Source organism: Ovis canadensis, chromosome 2 (genome assembly GCF_042477335.2).
Source record: "Ovis canadensis isolate MfBH-ARS-UI-01 breed Bighorn chromosome 2, ARS-UI_OviCan_v2, whole genome shotgun sequence".
NCBI lineage: Eukaryota > Metazoa > Chordata > Mammalia > Artiodactyla > Bovidae > Ovis > Ovis canadensis.
The window spans coordinates 232496247-232517750 of NC_091246.1; the positions used below are offsets into that span (position 1 = coordinate 232496247).

A 21504-nucleotide genomic window follows, 5' to 3' on the forward strand; every position below is an offset into this window, starting at 1 on the left:
TATTTTTAGTTCGCTTTGAGCGTCTTTGAGTAGTGGTATATCATTACAGGTCAGCAATGGTCCTCAATAGCCTAGTGCCTCTTACCCTACAATGTCACATTTATTTTTTTAAACTTTTTATTTTATATTGGAGCATATTTGATGAACAACGTTGTGTTAATTTCACGTGTACAGCAAAGTGATTCGGTTAGGGTGTTACATAACGTTGAGCAGAATTCCCTGTGCTATAAGTAAGACCTCAATGGTTATCTGTTTTAAACACAGCAGTGTATACACATCAGTTCCAAACTCCCTAACTATCCCTACCCTTCTCCCCTTCCCACCTGGTAATCATAAGTACTGTAAGCCTTCGAGTCTGTATCTGTTTTGTAAATAAGTTCATTTGTATCATAATGTCACATTTACATTGCCAGCTGCCCCAATAAGCCTTCAAGTTTGAAACACCTGGCTTATTCTGGAACTTCTTCCCCTTTCCCCCGATAATGTGTTTGTGTAGGAAATGTAGCAAGTAAAACAGAATGCATTATAGAAGGGTTAGGGTGCCTTATCTCTGCCATCAACTTGGTTGGTTACATCCTGTTTCCTCACTTTCTTCAGTTCAAGTGTCTCATGTCCTTCCACCAACAGTTCAGGATGTGACTACTTACACTTTCTCTTTTCTCTCCCTTTTTCACACCAGCATGACTAGGAGCATGCAAGTATGGTTGGGTGCATATAGCAATTTATTGGTTAAGGCAAATGACATAAGGATGTTCTAGAATCTTCTTCTCACTATCCTTTTAATTTTATCTCCCATTAGTCAAAAACTCGAGCATTAATAAACAACCCCATGTCAAGGATACCTTTCAAAGAAAATAATCTTTTCATCATTTAATTATACTAGGGTCCAAGTGCTATCCAAAATTAACCCCACATAAATTAGTACAATAGGAAAATCAAAATTCACAAATCATGGATTATTAATAAGACCACAGGAAAACTAAATCCTAAACTCTTTTTAATATACACAATAAATGGCATTGCCTGTAAGCATCTGTTGGAAGGTATATTTTTATCTATTCATTTCAGGCTCTGACATGCCAGACAATTAATGAATGACATTATTAAACCTTTCCTGTTTAAAATGTTGCACCGAGGTTGTCCTGATGTGGGGCTGCAAAGCCTCGCAGCTCTGCTTCATATAATTTATCAAGTTTTGGACTCTGCAGGATACCTAAAATCCCATCTTTCCAGAGAATGTGCTAAATGGTGTGTAATATTCAAGATGTTCAATGTTTCTTTATTTGGAATATACGAGGTTTATACATAAAAATAATCCTGATACCTTCCATAGTACCTAGAGCCTGAGATTTGGTGATGCTTGCCAAGGATGCTTTCTGTATCTGTGATGGTGAGAATCCGGGTTATGCAACCAGTAGTTCTCTCTGGAGCAAGAGAGCTGTTGGTTCTGTGTTTTGGTCAAAGAGACAGATGTATACAAGGATGATGGGATCGGTTAATTTCTTACTACTGCTCCTTACAGAGACGTTGAGTGAAACTGGGAACTGAGCAGCATAGATTTATAGCTTTACAACGGTTGGGTTGTCCCTCCTGGATTTCATGTGCTTCTTGCTTTTGGAAATGCACCAACTGGGAGAAGGTATGTGCCAAGATTACTCTGAATTGGATTGGATTTTTATAGCGCTTTTTACTCTTACTCTTTTCCTCTCAAATGAGTAATGAATTTCATTAGCTGTTCTAAAAATCACTCGAGGCATGGGAAAAGGCACCCACCAGTGCCCATTATTATGTGGCTGGGCTGGTGCTGTTCCACTGTGGGAATAGGCCTATTCTCCTGATATGGTGTGAAGACATTTGTTTGATCTAGCCCCCAACCCCACAGCTCTCTTCCAATTCGACTTCACAGCAGCAGAATGGGCTCCTGTCACGAAAACAAATGCTTTCTTCCCCGCTCCTTATTCTACAACTTCTCATGGAACACCAGCACAAGTTTAAGCCTTGCAATTGGTAAACCTGCCATCTTGGTAACAACCAAGGCTGCCAGGAGCTGTTTACTGGTCCAAGTAAGCATTGTCCATGCTTTAGCTTAAAATTCTAATTTCAGGAACACAGTGTTACATCACAAAAATCTGAATTATTTTCATAATTATAATTCAAAATCAAATGAGTATAAAGCACTTAGACACTGAAGATCTAAGCATTTGAAGTATGTAATGCATAAAAAAATCCAGTGACTTAATGTTCAACCTAGACCTTTCTCTGGAATCTAAGAAAGAATCTAGACCACCCAGCCTTGTTTTAGGGAGATATTAGTATAGATTTTCCATGCTGAGATGTAACAGAGAATGTAACATGCACTCTAGAATCAGAATTCCAGTGCTCGTAGTCCTGGCATTGAAACTTATGGGCTATGGAATTTGGGGCGTGTTATTTTAGTTAGAATAACTGTCAGTCCTAAAGGAAATCAACCCTGAATATTCATTGGAAGGACTGATGCTGAAGCCGAAGCTCCACCTGATGTGAAGAGCCAACTCATTAGAAAAGAACCTGATGCTGGAAAGATTGAAGGCAGGAGAAAAAGGGGGTGGCAAAGGATGAGATGGTTGAATGGCATCACTGACTCAATGGACATAAGTTTGAGCAAACTTTGGGAGACAGTGAAGGACAGAGAAGCATGTTGTATTGCATTTCATGGGGTCACAAAGTGTTGGATACGACTGAGTGACTGAACAACAACATCAGACTGCACCTCTAGTTTCCCAGCCTACAAGATGGACATTCTAGTAGGAGCTACAGCATAAGATTAAATGAGGTAATATTTGCTATGCTCTTAGAACAACACTATACCCATAGTACTTATTACATAAATGTTAAGTAGATAAAGGCCATGCATTTTAAATTTTCACTAGTCATAGATTTAAAGCACTTTTGTAAATTTAATGGATACAGAGAGCAAACAGTAGGTATTCAATAAATAAATGTTGAGTAAATAAGTTTTTATGATTTCATCTAGGACATTAATTTTAAATAAATAGTCACACATATAATCTAAGATGAAACAAGAATATCTTTGCAATATTCCATTTGTAACAAGACAGAGAAAATATATTCGCCTTAATCAAAGACAGCTAAGAAAAGCAGGCAGGCTGGTGGAGGCTCTATCTAAAAAGACGTTGAAAATAGGATAGGGGTTGGAAAAAAAAAATCAATGAATAACTGTGTGGTACATGCCATGATTCCCCCTTGTAACTTTTCAAATATTCAGTAAAGTTAGTTAAGTCACAACATTTTGCATGTTATTGGTTTTCGTGGGAGAATGTGAGGAGGCTGGAGTCTATGTTCAATATGGTATTACTGCAAAAGGAAAGGCAATGAAAGGAGGTCAAATTTATCCTGAAAATGGTTTTAGATTCTCACATATTGTGACATTAGAATTGGAGTTCAGAACACCTAGATCTTTGACAGGTAATAAAATCTGAAGGACAAGGACAGCTAAAAACATGAAATAAATTATTAAAGGTAAGGAATGACTAGGAAATTATGGCACATCCATGCTAAGAAAAAATATATATGCTTGCTAAAACAACGAAAATTTCTTATATATTGTTGCTAAGTAAAGGTGGGATTAAATACTGCACACTGAATAACTGCACAAGATTTTAAAAATTTAAAGAAAAAAAACCTAGAAATATATATCCATATATTATCAATTTTATTTAGATGGGATTTAGGATTTTAGTTCCTGCATTTTCCAAATTTTCTTTAATGATCATTTGTTTCATCGTGGTAAAAATGAACTTGGTCTTTCAACGCTCTCATGCTTCTGTGAAAACACTGGGGAGTTGCTTGGTTTTAAAAGTGTTTATCCTTTGAAAATCCACCAAAGAGGGAAACTAGAAAAGTGCATGAAGTTGAACTACTAACGACTTCAAGTAATTAAAAAAAGAGAAATAAAACACTGGTGATAGGAGACCAGGGAAAATAACTACAGATTATGTATGTGCTTCTGGAAGCTAATGTCAGCAAGAAAGGGAAAAACAATTAGCAATTTATTATCGAAAGAATTTTGAGCTCTGTAGGGAACCTTAAACACCTGGTAAGTTTCTTAAACAGTTCTGTGCATTGGACCCTCTTGTAAAGGATCAGAAGTCAGAATCTCTAGTTGGAAGCCCAGGGTTTTTACCTCTCAGCTAAGTAACTTGGACAGTCATTTAAATTGAGACTTAGTGAGACTGACTAAATCAAAGAGCAACTTCCTGGTTTCAGCAGTGTTGTTAAAAAGATCAAGGAGACGAAGTATATGAGGGTGTTAAGGGAACCATCAATGCCAGGCAAATACAGATTTCTCTTTACTCAGAAACGATTGAAAATAACCACACAAGTTTACCCCAAAATATATCCTAACATCAAGTCAAACCAACCAAACCAACGATACTAAATTTTTCATGTGCTAGAAACTGTCTTACATGCTTTTAATGTTTATTATCTAAATTTCCTTTAGAAACAAACAAACCTTGATATTTAGTGATTCTATTGGAAGCAAAAGAAGTAATAACATAAGGAAAAGCACTGAAATTGGGCTGTGTCTCCTCTGTGTATAATATCTTCTGAATCAAGTCAGGCTGCCCTATGCCCAGTAGGAAGAAGAAAGGCAATCTACCTAATTATGTATATCAGCAAATGAAAGTGACTTTGAAATTCTGCCTTTTATTTTTCTTGAGAAATCAGCCTAGAAAGAATTTTCTTTTATTTATATTTTCAGATCGAAAGGAGAGGATTAAATTTGGGATTACTTTAGCATTAAACTCATTAGCTTTGCCAAGGTAAATATCTAGACAACAATCAAAGTTAGAATTTCTTTCTGGAGCTCTCACCTACACACATGCAAGTCAAGTTTTTTAGCAACAGAGAATTAACAGGATGGCTAAGGGTTTGAAAGGGGTCTGATGGGATGAGAAATGGAGAACAGTCTCCATAGCAAACACCTTGAGTTTGGGGCCACACATCTGTGCTGTTCAGTGTATTTAGCGAGCCAAACCTTGGTTACTCACCACTAGGGTTACTCTAGTTTGTTGATCTAAACTAGTTGCTTGGTTCTGCTTTTCAAAAAAATCTTATCTTTTCAAGAAACATTACTATGCAAAGAGATTCTCCCCCTACCTTTGAGATACTTCATATTTTTTCTGTGACGGGCAGTACCTCCTGTGATGTTAGTCTAGACTTCCTCTATTTTCCTTGATCACCCCTGTTACTTTCAGATATCTGAATCTTTGTTCTAATTTGAGTATTTATAACAGAATTAATTCAATAACTGAATGTCCTCGTCAGCTAACAAAACTATTCATCTTGGCTAGTGACCCAGAAAAACAAAAATAGGATTTACTTCAGAACCAATACAGAAGCCTCTCGTAGGGCATGAGATGCAAATTAACATTGTCTTCACATTCTGACACACAGACAAATAGCTAAGGGTGAGGATCCACAGGGTCTTTACACAGATCTCGAAAAAATAAAAAAGAAACCAATCTCCACGTCGCCCAAACAAACTAGAAACAACACAGCTGTTAATTTCAGTGTTATCAAGATAATGGATTACATTACTTAAAGGAAATAAAAGATCTAAAGGACACATGGATTTGTTAGATCTTAAGTTCATCAGGACCCTTTGGCCTTTGTGTAACTGGAATGGAAGCAACTTCCACACTATTTGTGTTTAAAACAAACAAGAAAATTGCAGAGAGCCCGTGCAGCTGGATCCATGGCCAAGTTGTCAGCCTGTGGTTGTGTGACAGATTTAATTTAGCCTTTCATCAAAGGGAGTTCCACTAGACAACCTCTCAAATGTTTGAGTTTCAGAAAGCAAGACTAGCTCTACTTATGGAAAAGGAAATGATTAAGTAAAGAATAAGCCATTTTATGCTGACCCTTTAACCTTTTCTCTGTCTTCAAGCGCACAGTTCCGTGAGAATGGAAAAACACCAGCTAACTCAAAGTTAAGAACTATACAGCTGGGCAAACTCAGATTAAGTTGAATTTAGAAACGGTTCCCTTGGTAACAAAAATGGACAGAGATCTCGCAAGAAATCAGCCAGGAGTAACTCTTTAAATGTCCTAGTCCATTTCAGTGAAATAAAGCAGGTTTAATTTGTTGTTGGCAAATAGGATGATTAATCATAATATTCAACACAATTTTCTGTGTTAGTTTTTTATAGTTAGAAAAATCAGGATATTCTATTTCATGCTTAGTCGCTCAGCTGTGTCCGACTCTTTGAGACCCCATGGACTGCAGCCTGCCAGGCTCCTCTGTCTATGGGGATTCTCCAGGCAAGAATACTGGAGTCGATTGCCATGCCCTCTTCCAGGGGGTCTTCCCAACCCAGGGACTGAATCCAGGTCTCCTACATTTCAGGTGGATTCTTTATTGTCTGAGCCACCAGGAAGTCCTACAGTTAGAAAATCAGGATGTTCTATTTTATTAACTCATAAATTCATTAGGAAAATCAAGAAACTGAAGAGATTTATAGGATCTATGATGGAAGGTATACTTTCAAATCGAATTTAAATCTTCTCAGTCTTATTTTTTTAAGGTAATTTGACCACATATACCTCTTAGTATGTCAAAATTCACTCATTTTTGTTTAGCAAATGAAAAAATAAAAGCGGCTGCTTCTTCGCCTAACACTGGTACTTGCAAAGAAGTAGAAAATATCCAAGAAGATCTAAATCAAATTAAATTACACATCTCACTTAGTTTTCTAGAAACACTTGAAAGATAATAAATATCATTAAAAATACATCATAACCAGGGAAATTAATGTCTTTGAGCCAACTGCCTGGATTTTTAGAGTAATTTTCATGAAGTCTGTGATGAAAGCTGCCATCAGCTGAGACTCTGACACTATTTTAGTACTGTAACAGTCACACAAATAAACTAACAGGCCAAATGTGAGAGGTATGTGGGTGTGTGCATGTGTACATAAACACATATACTACTGCTGCTGCTGCTAAGTCACTTCAGTCGCGTCCGACTCTGTGCAACCCCATAGACGGCAGCCCACCAGGCTGCCCTGTCCCTGGGATTCTCCAGGCTAGAACACTGGAGTGGGCTGCCATTTCCTTCTCCAGTGTATGAAAGTGAAACGTGAAAGTGAAGTTGCTCAGTTGTGTCCGACTCTTGGCGACTCCATGGACTGCAGCCTACCAGGCTCCTCCGCCCATGGGATTTTCCAGGCAAGAGTACTGGAGTGGGGTGCCATTGCCTTCTCCAATAAACACATATACATGAATATAAATACTTAACAACATGAATCATATACGTTTAATACATTTTTCCCATAATAATAGTCAGCTCATTCTTTTATTTCCTTTCTTAACCGTTGGTTGAAACTGAACATGCGGAGTGAACGTTTGCTGTTTTTTGACCTAAGTCAGAAGGTAAACAATTTGTCTGCCATATGGGAAACCCTGGGTTGAGAAGATCCCCTGGAGAAGGAAATGGCAACCCACTTCAGTATTCTTGCCTGGAGAATTCCAAGGACAGAGGAGCCTGATGGGCTACAGTTCATAGGGTAGCAAAGAGTCAGACATGACTAAATGACTAACACACACACACACACATCCATCCTGTTTTCTTTTAGTATCAGCATGTAAATTTCCTTCTGAGGACTTACTTCCTTCTGTATAAAGAGCAGTGTTGGTGGGTCTGATAATTAAAAGGGTCCTACTCTTCTGTGGTCAAGGACATGTGACCCCAGCCCATTAAAATCTTCCCTCCAGAACTCTGAATTGTGCAGGAGAGATGCCAAAATCTCACAGGGCAGTCCGTTAGTTCCCAACACCAAGACCGTTCCTGTTTCCCACTGGCCTGAGCTGCTCTAAGTCCATTCTTGTTCTTTGCCAGCCTGTCCCTTCATTCTTTCTTCTGTTCCTTTCTCTGGTTACATTTGTTTACCAGGGAAGGTTTCTTCTGCTTGCAATTAAAGAAAACTAAAATGAAATAATACTAGAAGTAGCACCTACAATAAGGGACTACTATTTCCTCAACTTACCTTTGTTTGGATTTGAATCATCTTAAAGGAGAACCTCTCCTATAGTCAATTATAGGTTTAATAAACTCAAGTATTACTAATGAAGTCTCATGTCATATTACTCTATAAAAAATACATCAGACATCACACATGCTGAGAATGAGAGACAAATACCTTCTTGGCTTTCCAAGGTGATAAATTCAGTAAAATTTTCATCTCTAATTTTCTACTAAGCATAATCCATTTTAATCATCCCTCTCCTAATCACCAGAGCAACTGGGGCCAAAAAATGTTTATATTCACACTTGCTTTCAGTGCTGACACTGTCACAAACTATAATTTTTTCTCTATAGGAGGTGCCAGATTGCAGTGGAAGTTGTGTTACAGACAACCGACCAGGTGTCTTTAAGCTATTGCTGGCCCCATATCACCTTCCTCCTTTCTGCCATTTTCATCTTAAAACATTTGCTATATTAAAACCAATTCATATATTTTCACTTGTAGAAATAACATCTGCACACCAAACAATTCAATACTAATAGTAACTTTAAATACTACCATTTAAAAACCGTTTACCCCATATATGCTAATGCGTAGCTCAGCTGGTGAAGAATCTGCCTGGAATGCAGGAGACACTGGTTTGATTCCTGGGTTGGGAGTTCCCCTGGAGAAGGAATAGGCTTCCCACTCCTATTCTTGGGCTTCCCTGGTGGCTCAGAAGGTAAAGAATCTTCCTAGAATGTAAGAGACCTGGGTTTGATCCCGGGGTTGGGAAGATCCTCTGGAGGAGGGCATGGCAACCCACTCCAGTATTCTTGCCTAGAGAATCCCCATGGACAGAGGAACCTGGCTGGCTACAGTCCATGGGGTCAGAGAGTCGGACGTGACTAAGCACGGCACACATGCTAATGATGGCTTTTATTTTTCCTACTATTATTATCATGATCAAATGGAAAGGCCTATCATAAGTATTTAACACTTTCTCTCATTCAATATTCCTATTAAACCTAGAAGAGATGGTGGGGAGGGGTGATTTCGAGGAGAACTAACCAGCTGATAAGAGAGCTGGACCTTTCAGTTTCACTTCCTTGACCACTGGGGAGATCAAGAAGAATTTGAGTTTGAATCAATATCTAATAGTCAATGACTTAATCAATCATGTCTATGTAGTGAAGCTTTTACAAAAACCCCAAAGGATGGGGTTTGGAGAACTTCTGAGTTGGTGAGCACATGGAGATCTGAGGGCGATTGGTGCTCTTTCCCTATACCCTGCTCTAAGTATCTGTTCCATCTGGCTGTTTCTGAGTTATATCCTTTTATACTAAACCCATGATCTAGTGAGCAAAATGTTTCTCTGAGTTCTGTGAGCTGCTCTAGCAAATTAGTCAATCCCAAGAAAGGATGATGGGAACCCGTGATTTATAGCCAGTGAATGAGAAGGACAGGTAACAACCTGGACTTGCAACTGGTGTCTGAAATTCAAAGAGTGGGTGGTTGGAACCTCCAATGTAAAATGGGTTGGTCAGAAGCACAGGCAATAATCTAGACTTACGGTCAGCATCTGATGTGGGATGTGGGGGCTGCCTTATTGGTCTGAGTTCTTAACCTGTGAGATCTGATGCAATCTCCAGGCAGATAGTGTTAGAAATGGGTTAAATTTAGGACACCCAGCTGGTGAAGAAGCAAGGAGATAGATGAGTCCCAGGCTGAGCAGCTGGAGTTCCTCCCCTGTGGACAGAGACTCCAAAATAGGAGGGAGGAGAAGCTGAATCCTCCCAGATAAGAGATCAAAGACAACACATTCCTTATTCTTGAAGTCAAGAAGATCTTCCCAACCACACATGCGCATAAAGTCTCTTCGGACATCAAAAGGAGGGGGTGTCACCGCATAGCAGGTGATGTCAACCTTCCCATAGGCCTCTTTGCTGGAATGTGTCTTGGCTAAGAGATATGTGTGCACACCTAGGAGAACCCCGAGATACACCAAACACAGACTCAGGACCAAGCAAACCAAGATGATTGGCCAGAGGAAACCAGGAAGAAATGCCCATAGAAGTGATTAAACTACCGTGAGGGCACGATTCTCCCTCTGACCCTGCTCGTGTGTGTCTCCACAAGTACTGTACTCTTTTTTTCTCTTAATAAACACTTTACTTATTTTACTACTTTCTGTTTCTTTGTGGAAATTCAGAGCCAGGGCCTTGTCATTGTCTATCTGTCCTCAAAGTCTAGTGGCTAGTATTTCGAGCTCACACTGCCTCAGGCTGACTTCAGTCTCCGGCTGGGAACTGAAATACTGCTTCAAGCCACAGAAGGTCAAGGCCACCCGAGATCAGTGCTGCAGAAAATTTCTTGGTGTGGGGGAAAACCGCAACACATTTGGTGACCGGAAGTGTCAGAAATGAAGTGTTCTGTGTGAGCAGTAAAGAAGACACGTAAGAGAGAGAAAGGCGGCAAACAGTTTTCCCATTGAGAATGCTAGATAACATTTGTGTCAGAAATCACAGCGGAAACTGCCACCAACTGAGGGAACCTCTGTTTTAAGAAAGTTTTGTACCGCTGTCATTAGGGACATTAAAGAGTTTTGGGGGATCATGGTGTTACTTCCTGTCCACTGTACCCCTCCCCTTCTCTGACAAGTGGTCCACTTCCTGATCAGCTTGTTGTAAAGAGCATCGTTATGAAGTCAAGCTTGGCCCTGTTGGGCAGTTCTCTTCTTGGTCTCTCTGGATTTCCCTCATCTCCTTCTCCTGGCACTCAGCCTTGAGGAAAGTAAGAGCCTTTCTGGTTCAATTGCAGGTACTAATCTTAAGTCCATTTTAAAAGCATCCTCTCTGCATCTCTGTGGCACCTGCACAGGCAGAGTCCTCAGATCCAGTTTCAACTTACACTTCTCCATTTCTACGGTCTGCATTGAATTCAGATCCCCTGTTTAGTCCCGTTTCATGGCTTCCTTCTGCCTTGTCCATTTATAGCATTCATCCCTACTTTATGCTGTATTTCAACCCTGATTCAATCTCATTTCATCATTTCCTGGAACCATCCTCTTGCTTCCTGGGTCCCCATCCCACGCTTCCTTTCAGCTAACTGGTTCATTATAAAATAGGCCCAAGAGGTAATAGTGAATATTTGTATAGAACAGTATCAGTAAGTAAGGCAACACAGATGATCAGGGAGAAGCTGTCCACGTTAACGTGGAAGAGTAAAGATAAAACGCAGCCTTGAAAGGCAACAGGTCAAAATGTAATAACATGACGTGTGGGAGATACGTTAAAGTCATTCAGATCACCTCCTTTGTCTGTAGCTTTCTACAGTTTTCAATTTTCTATGAAAGTGCTAACAGGCTAAATGACTGCTAAATGACTAGAGAGGAAGGGGAATTGTCATTTGTAGCCCAAATTTTCCAAACACTTTGAAATCCTGCAGATTAATTAACCACAAGCCAGCAACAAAGTAAAAATAATAACTCACATTTACTTAAATGAATTTCACATTTTTCTGGCAGTACAGATGATTGCTATCATAACTCAACTTAACAGTACACTTAATCTTTCCAAATTAGGACATGTAACTTAGGAAGGAAACTACCTTTTTATTAACTTTCGTTCTATGCACCAGAGATCATACTGGGTGATTGGATAAAAAAAGAAAAATAAAAATAGAAAGGCAGTTAAAGAGAAAACCTTCAACTACAGAACACCAAACAGACTTCAAAAATTGAGGGAAGTAGTTCTACTTGATGATCTAACAAGTAAGTTTCATTTTCCTCAAACTTCTCATAATGCTATCGCACTGTCTCGTATTGCATATTGTCTATGGTAAGTGGATTAAAACATGGAAAGGGATTTCTTAGACAAGATACTTGAAAACTGGATTGATAAGGGAAGGTTCCAAAACAATTAAAAATTTCAACAGAGTTAAATAAACAGCTTTAAATAGCATTTGAAGAAAAACAAATAAACAAAAGTATTAGCATAGATCATGAGAATATAAAGTTTGAGTTGTGTACCATTTAGGAAGTCATAGACTTCCAGTTAAGCATTTTAGACTATTTTGATACTAAACCATATATAAATTTGTCATAGGGCAAGAAGTAGGCTTCTCTGATAGCTCAGTTGGTTAATCCACCTGCAATGCAGTAGACCCTGGTTCAGTTCCTGGGTTGGGCAGATCCTCTGGAAAAAGGAAAGGCTACCCACTCCAGTATTCTGGCCTAGAGAATTCCATGGACTGTTTCATCCATGGGGTCACAAAGAGTTGGACAAAACTAAGCGGTTTTCAATTTTAAAAAAAAAACCAAATGATTTGTGGAATTCAAAATACATATGATCATTATAGAACTGCAATCTATGATAATTATTTCCAGTGATCATTATTTCCCCTTTCATAACAATATACGAGTATATCTAAAAATTCAAAAGAAATCATTTTATTCTCTGACCTAACTGTTAAGTCTTATGTTCATTTGTTGGGCACTCTGACATTTGAATTGCCTCTTCCTTACGACTTATCAAGTCATCTCAGAAGCTGGTCTAGAAATGTTGGTTTAGCTTTTAAAAAGCTCAGATGAGTGTGCTGTGGAAAGTCCAATTTGGTTTTGGGTGGGTTTCAGCTAAGCTGGGCAATGGTGAGGGTGGGGTGGGAAATGGTATTTCAAAGGAAACCCCCATTGACACATAGAATGATGTGGGAGCCCCCCCTCAACACCAGCTTGATGCAATCCAGAATTTTGTCTACTGAGTGGCTCTGTCACTGAAAAAGGGTCCTGGAAGGAAGGAGTCACCAAGAGCCCAGTGGCTTCAACATTCGCAGTTTCTGAAAAAAACAATCTCACTCTGCAATTATATCCGCCCCCCTTCCCTGGCCCTTGATATTTTACTTGGTTTTATTAGTAACCCACAACACTTGCAGCTCATAACTTTTCACAGTGTTCAAATCATGTTCAGAATACACATGATCAAAATGAATTCCAATAAAAAATGTTAAGACAGGGAAGATATCATTAGGAACATTTTATGAAAGGGGCGACTAAGGCTCAGAATGATTTAAGTAAACTGCCCAAGGTCACCTGACGGTGGGTGACACTCAGCATGACCCAGTAGCCCTCTAATTACATGCTTCACTTTCTTGGAGTCACTCTCTCTCTTTTTTTCCCCCCAAAAAAAGCTAAGTCCCAGGATAATACTACAGTCCTCTACTCAACAGAAGAGACAAGCTGTGAAAGAAGATATGCCTATCTTAGGAGGACCAAAAGCAGGCAACAGCATTAGGGAGTCCCCAGCGCCTTCCACAGAAGAAAGCTACTCACTGTATGAATGATCTTAATTAAATGTGAATGCACAGCCACTGAATGCTGTGGGGAAACACACCATCCTTACTGGCTGCTTTCCCCATACTTCTCAGTAGCAATACCTTCCAATTCAATTAAGATAACTCATGGCGTGATTAGTTTCATTATATGGGAGACACCTGGGACTGCCCTAACGTCAAATCCTGCGGCCTTGGAGTCTCTGTAAGATAGACACATTCTTCTCCTGTGTGTTGTCTCTTTCAGTGGACACAAGAAGTAAGTCAGTCTTGTGGTGACATAACCTTAGGACTTCTAAATTCCACTGAGAGATAGGCAGCTAGGAAACTGCATTTTTTGGATTGGTCTGAAGGTTAACATAATCTCAAAGCAAAGAAGTCTCCAAACTTATCCTCTTTAACAGGCTGATGGTAAACAACTGATGAGGCTTTTATGGGGCCAGTGGAGACGTCACAACTGAGCATCCTTTGGGATCAGTGGGGACCAAGAGGTTAGATTCTGAATTCAGCATAGTCTCCTTAGGAAACAGTGAGTGGAAAGACTTGGGCACATCCCATGGGAACAGGTCAAAGGGGTCATTTGCCCATGTTTGCCAATGGGAGACATATACTACTAAGATCCTGAGATAGAATCAACAAGGCATCAGAGCCAGACCTATGAGCCAGACCCCCAAGTAAACTCTACTCACATTAAATTATCACCAGACAGATTGTAAGTATAAAGAGAACCACTGGTGCATGAGATGGAGTGTTCCATACTTGATTTTGGCCTATCAAAGCCTGAGTGACTATTCATTAATTTGATTTTTCATATTCTTTCAATGTCTATTCATAAACAACCATTATATGATCAAATATATATAGTTTTTTAAGTTGCTCTGTTTCTAGATAAAAAATGTTTATATGAACAAAAACATTACTTATCTCTAGAGCAGCGGTTCTCAACCTGGACTTCACTCTCCCTGCCCGAGAGGACATTTGGCAATGTAGGGAGATATTTTTGCTTGTCACAACAGGGGAGAGCTTGCCACCAGCATCTACTGGGTAAACGCCCAGGCCGTCACTAAACGTGGTCACAACGCATAGGACAGCTCCAAACAACAAAGAAATCCCCCAAAATGATAGTAGTGCTGAGCTCAAGAACCCTTGCCTTGAAGAAAAACAAGCAAAACAAACTGCCTGGTAAAATAAACATTCCTAGGAAAAGAGTACCCAATCATTCATCATATAAAGTGGGCCTTCCACATTACATATGAATCACTGAAGCTCTAAGCATCCGCCCTGATACTGACAGATAGAAAGCTAGAATTCTGTAATAAGGACACATTTTCAGACCTCTCATTTTGTTTACCAACCCTAAGGCAGAAATACTTTTAACAGTAAACAAAACCAAATCTTTTTAACCTTTAGAACGTACCAATTTTTACTTTCTCCCTCAGCTCACTTAATTAAATCGTTATTTACATTTCCTTTCCTATTTTGGGTTGCTCTTTCTAAGAACTTTAAAACAAATCATGAGTGGTACACGATAAAAATAGAGCAGTAATACTTTTTTAAAAACACAACTGTAGGCACATCATCAACTGGGGTCTTAACTGAGGCAATTATAGACTTTTCTTTAAAAAAGGAGAATATTCTAGCAATAGTAACTCTCTAAATCCTCTCTCAACATGTTTTAAAATAATGATGGTAGTAATTCCAATATTCTAAATAACTTAGTAGTATTTTAACTACTTCAAACCTCTTCCAATATGTTTTAAAATAATGATCAAAGCAATTAAAAAATAATGATGTAAGTGAAAAAGGATATTTATGAGCTAATACTCTGTTCCATTTAAGACTTTGCCCATCACCCTAGGTTAGATTACCACGCCAGAGCAATTTTTTTTTTTTTAAGTATTGAAGAGAAGATGAAAAGCAAACATCAACATTCAGATACCTACAGAGGTAAATCTGTGGATTTCTTCTTGATTTTTTCTCCTCATTGTTCGTCTCTTCTTCCAAAATTCACTGGGATCCCGTTTAAAAACCTTTCCTCGGAAGCTCATTGTATTGTTGTTACTTGAGTGGCAAGATATTTTAAAATATCAATTCCCTTAAGCCTCTTCCTCCTGAAGCTTCACCAGGCCGAACAAATTTTTCTTCTCTGGTAAAAAGGGAAATGCTCATGCTACATTAACATAACTCAACAGAAAGGAAAAGAAAACCGACAAATTACCGCTTCCTGTGAGTAACTACCAGCTGTTCAGATGCACTTTTGTGCATGTATTCTCTCTAATCACCTGCTTTAAAGCAAGACAAAAAAGCACAAAATGACTCTGGATGTTTAAGAGAATTGCTCACAAATAAATAAACCGTAGGATCTTAAACTCACCCTGGGAACCAAGTTGAACCTGAATCAAAGAGCTAATTTACTGTAGGCTGCCATATCTGTTAGTGAAACAGCCATCCAAACTTCATCATTGTGGCTAGATTCCAAAGGTGAACTGCAATAATCTTTTTTTTTGGTTTTCCCTGGTGGCTCAGATGGTGAAGAATCTGCCTGCAATGCAGGAGACCCATGTTTGATCCCTGGGTGGGGAAGATCCCTTGGAGAAGGAAACAGCAGCCTGCTAGATCTCAAAAGTGAATTGTAATAATATACCTGTTTAAATCAGTTACTCATTACATCAGTGGTCTTTCCACTTAGGCACAAGGGAAAATATTAGAATTCCATTTATATCAGTCATCTAAATGAAGAAATTGTGCTTTACTAATATTTAAGTGGAGAGTGAAAAAGTTGGCTTAAAGCTCAACATTCAGAGAACGAAGATCATGGCATCTGGTCCCATCACTTCATGGGAATAGATGGGGAAACAGTGGAAACAGTGTCAGACTTAATTTTTTGGGGGGCTCCAAAATCACTGCAGATGGTGACTGCAGCCATGAAATTAAAAGACGCTTACTCCTTGGAAGAGAAGTTATGACCAACCTAGATAGCATATTCAAAAGCAGAGACATTACTTTGCCAACAAAGGTCCGTCTAGTCAAGGCTATGGTTTTTCCATTGGTCATGTATGGATGTGAGAATTGGACTGTGAAGAAAGCTGAGTGCTGAAGAATTGATGCTTTTGAACTGTGGTGTTGGAGAACACTCTTGAGAGTCCCTTGGACTGCAAGGAGATCCAACCAGTCCATTCTGAAGGAGATCAGCCCTGGGATTTCTTTGGAAGGAATGATACTAAAGCTGAAACTCCAGTACTTTGGTCACCTCATGCGAAGGGTTGACTCATTGGAAAAGACTCTGATGCTGGGGGTATTGGGGGCAGGAGAAGGGGACGACAGAGGATGAGATGGCTGGATGGCATCACGGACTCGATGGACGTGAGTCTGAGTGAACTCCGGGAGTTGGTGATGGACAGGGAGGCCTGGCGTGCTTCGATTCATGGGGTCGCAAAGAGTTGAACATGACTGAGCGACTGAACTGACTGAATATTTAAATAATGCATTGACATGGACACCTTCATTCTCTATGTCATATGGTTACAAACAGTCAACCAATTAATTCCCTAATCTTAGATCTTTACTCCCTTTCTCTGATGCAATTTAAAATTGCACTTCCCCTCTAAAACCCACTCCAGTGCCCTTCCTGTTTTATTTTTCTCCATGGCACTTACTGTCATGTGACACTGTTGTACAGTTTACTTATTTATTTTACTTATGATCTTCCATCTTCCACTAGATTTTATGCCACAGGAGTGTGGGAATTTTGTTTGCTTTGTTCACTGTGTATTCAGTGATCAGAACTGTGCCTGCTTCCAGAAGATTCTCAGTATATAACTGTTTAATAAAAGAATTGAGGGACTTATATACCTTATGCTAAACAATGAACTTGTCCCCTATGTATACTGTATTTTGAAATATTAGCTATTGGCAAGGACTGTATAGTTTATAAATAAACACAGAATATGGGAATGCATTTAACTTTTTTAATGAAGTGTGTGATATAAGTAGTTGGAGGCCACGGGACTAGTGACTAATTGATTAAATATTAGAAAGATAGTTCTAAAAATAAGTGTTGTGTGAGACAGTCATTCAGATTCCTTAAGAGTTTGTTTCTTCGTCTACAGGATGGACCTCCTTAATGGGGGTGCTCATCAGTTTGGTAGGTGCTAAAGGAACCATTGCTTGTCTAGGAAGCAATCTGGCATCTAAAAGATGGCTGAAGGAATATTTCCATTGAAGACTGATCTTCATGACCACTGAGACACAAGCTTGAACCAACTCTCCCAGGAGACAAGTTCTGAGCATGTGGCATTATGGAGTAGCTGCCCACTCTTAGGTCAGGGAATCAGTTTCACAGACACTTGTTGGGGGCATCTTTGCACAGAGAGCAGTATGCTAAGCATTGGGGACACACACAAGAAGCCCAACCAGAAGGGCAATTTATGTGCGAAAGGCTCTCAATATTCTGTGAGTTTTGAACTGTAAGAAAGAAAAATAACAAGGTTGCTCTTGGTGTTCACATCTTAGCTGGAAGCAGAACTGAGGATATAGGTAGAAACAGGACAACGACAAGAGGAGAGGACCAATGAGTTAACACAATGAGTTGCGGGTTTTGTGGGAGTGTTTGCTCCAGAGCCTTCTCTTCTCTTTCTAGAGCTCAGCACACTTAATGGTGCAGGCCCAGGCTGGCTGCCATGGTGACACCAACTTGCCACCCAGAAGTCAGTGGTCCCACGTATCCAGGTGGCTTTTGCTCAACTTCCTTCAGGTCTTTACTCAAACGTCGCTTCCTCACAAAGCCTTCTCTGACATTCATCTGAAACTAAGGCTTTCTCCCCTAAACACTTTGGATGCTCCTCCCTTGCCATGTTTCGGTGGTGGTGGTGGCGAAAGTCAGGTCATTAAGATGATGGATAAGACACTCATCTTGCCCTGAGAAGCCACTTCTGCAAGCACAGTTCTTATTCTGTAATGAAGGCAGCAACCCTCAAGGAAGCTCCCACTTAACCAGCTTGTTCCAAAGACAAGACTCTCCTGGTGCTCCAGGGGTTAAGAATCCTCCTTCCAATGCAGGAGGCATGGGTTCCATCTCTGGTCAGGAAACTAAGATCCCACATGCCTTGGCACAACTAAGTCCATGCACCACAACTACCGAGCCAGCATGCTGCGACTAATACCTGATACAGCCAAAAATAAACAAATATTTAAAAATACATATACAACTGGAAAAGAACAAAACCCGAAAACCAAACAAGCAGACAAACAAATAACAAAAAGACACGGCACTAAATAGATACCACTTGCTTATTTGATAAGCCTCATAGGACTTCCCTGGTAGCTCAGATGGTAAAAAATCTGCCTGCAATGCAGGAGACCCAGGTTCAGTCCCTGGGTTGGGAAGATCCCCTGGAGAGTAGAATGGCAACCCACTCCAGTGTTCTTGCCTGGAGAATTCCACGGACAGAGGATCCTGGCAGGCTATCGGCCATGAGGTTGCAAAGAGTTGGATACAACTGAGCAACTAACACTTTCATTATTAATTATTATTTAATCTGTAAGAAGCCTTCTTTTTCTTACAGACTCTAGCTCCTCATGTAACTTTACCCTGTCATGCAGAGATTTGGAGAGACAGGTATAAAGAGATACTGCTCATTCCCTGCTAAAGTATGGAGACCCAGGAAGGATCTTTCAAAAACTATGAGGAAAACAGCAAGATGCTATAAAAATAACAACTGAGGAGGTAAGCTGTATTGTTATTCTGCAATTGGTTAAGAAGGCATCCAAGGATTCTACAGAGCAGAAGCCCTTTTGATGCATGGTCATGGGATAGATAGAAATTCCACTGTAAGTCTTTCATTCTAAAGAGAGTTAACCTTCTGAGTAACTCTTTTGCATCTGTTAGATGAGCAGGTACATTTTAGCATATAAAGAATGTTCAAATTCAACTTTTTCCTTACATAATATTACGAGAAACTCTGCCTTTGAGTCACCTGATGTCCCAAGGTAAGATTATGTTTCTATTTCAAAAGCTGAAAGTAGTATTTCACAACCCTTTTGGATCATGAACCTATTTGAGACTCTAACAGAAACTGGACTCACTCACTGAGGAAATGTAAGGGCTCAGAAACTGTGTGTGTGTGGTCAGGGGTCACAAATCTCTGAAGTCCATCTGGGGGACCCTCTTATTTGTTCATGTTACCCTAAATCCCCAACTTCTAATTTTAGAAGATAGGAATGTTATCTCATAACAAAGCATTTAGTAATCTTGAGCAACTCATAAGTGACTTCCTCTCTTTCTAGTAGTTGCATCTCGTCTCTCCTCTATTCCTCTTTAGGCGCCACAGTTCTTGATCCTGGAGTCCCTCCCACTCCCCAACTTCTGCAATAAGAGAATGACTCATTTCTCTCCTTGCTAAGCTGTTGATTGCAGCTCCCTTGAACATAGGCAAAAACAAGGCATAGCTGGGCATCATGGGGGGAGGCCAGACAGACACAACCTGCGGTGACTGTAAAGGAGGGGAAATCCAGCAGCATGGAGTTCAGTGTCCCATGCGCTGGCACTGTCGGGGACCTCTGCTGGGCTGTGCGCTCCTTGATTTCAGACCAAGTCTGCTGTTTCAGCGTTCTGTGATACTCTACGCCATTTGAAAAATTTCCTATTCTGCTTAAGCTCAGACATGTGTTGGCAATCGAAGAACCTAACTTGGTCACTGGGAAAAAATGGGTAATAAAGAGAAATCAATCAGCTGGCTATACCACAAGGAATCACAGTCAAGTTCACTAGTAAAGAAATTTGGTACCAGTTAATGATCAGAATTAATTAATTACTATGCTCAAGGTATTGCTGGGCTTCATGAGAAATATGTAACACCCTTCTTAGCCTCGAGAAGCTTGTACCTGATAGAGGAGTTCACTAGAGTTTTTAAAGGAGACTGGGAAAGCTTTACAGTAAGGACAGAACATAAGGGAGACTTTGAATAGGTGGGAGTCAAATAGACAGGGGAAGAGTAAAGGACACTCTAGGAAAGGGGAATGAAGCATAGAGAAGTCATAAGATACAGTGGTTAAAACCAGGAATCTGGAATCAGTTTAGATTCAGATCCTGAGTCTACCACTTCCTGACAGTATATCCTTCAGACAAAGTCACCCTCTCTGGGCCTCAGTTTTCTCATCTGTAAAATAGGAATAGCACAGTAGATACCCCATAGTGTTTTCGTGAGGACAAATGAGATGACACTCTTGAAAGTTTCAACACATTACCTGGCACATATTTACCATAGTTACTAGTTATCACAAAAGCTAAGAGGCAGCCACTAAATAACATTTAAGAAAAAGGAGGAGGTCCAGCCTGTCTACAGTCAGAGGTTGAGTGGGAGAGGAAAGGTAGAAACAATTTAAAACAGAAGTCGGGGCCAATTCATGGAAGGCTTTGAAAGCCAAGATAATGAAAGTTTCCATTGTATCATGAAAGTTATGGAAAACCACTGAAGGATTTTTGAGTGATAATTAAAATAGTGCCTTTGGAAGATTCATTTTATAATTACACGTAGGCTAGATTTTGCGGAATATGATTCAGAGGTAATCAGCATTGATTCAGATATTAACATGGAGTGGTGGAGGGCAGAAAGGTCGGCATCAGAAACTTAACTGTAGACTTCACAGACGAAAAAGTGAAAGTGAAAGTCGCTCAGTCATGTCCGACTCATTGCAACCCCATGGAATGTACAGTCTATGGAATTCTCCAGGCCAGAATACTGGAGTGGGTAGCCTTTTCCTTCTCCAGGGGATCTTTCCAACTGAGGAACTGAACCCAGGTCTCTCGCATTTCGGGCAGAATGAAGATCTGGCAATTAAATGGAAAATGAATGAGCTGAAATTTATCAAGAGGACTAAGTGCTGGGTGCTGATCTAAATATAGTGTCTTATTTAAAAAATGCAACAACGCTGTGAGGTATTACTGACTTCTATCACCACTCGGTTTTACAGAGGAAGATACCTGGGTCCTGAGAAGTTAAGCAATTGGTTTAAGGTCTCAAACAAGTAAGTAACACAGATGGGATTTAATCCTAGGCAGCCCAGTCCAGAGCTCATGCTCTTAGCCAGAAGAGAGGTCCAAAGGGGCTAAGGCTTCTGAATTTGGCCACCGAAGAGATGGATAATATGACTGAGGGACAAAGGCTGGCAA

General features: G+C 39.9%; 1 protein-coding gene across 6 annotated transcripts in view; it reads right to left on the reverse strand.

The window, feature by feature from the left end:
• DOCK10 (dedicator of cytokinesis 10) overlaps positions 1 to 21504 on the reverse strand; it is a 310443-nt gene that overhangs the window by 181821 nt on the left and 107118 nt on the right. For 2 of the 6 annotated variants that reach the window (XM_069574682.1, XM_069574683.1), the window contains exon 2: positions 15278 to 15480. The exons of the other annotated variants lie outside the window; for them this stretch is intronic. In XM_069574682.1, coding sequence (XP_069430783.1) covers positions 15278 to 15382 — 105 coding nt within the window. In that variant the 5' untranslated portion in view covers positions 15383 to 15480. The remainder of the gene's footprint in view (positions 1 to 15277; positions 15481 to 21504) is intronic. 6 annotated transcript variants of the gene reach the window in all.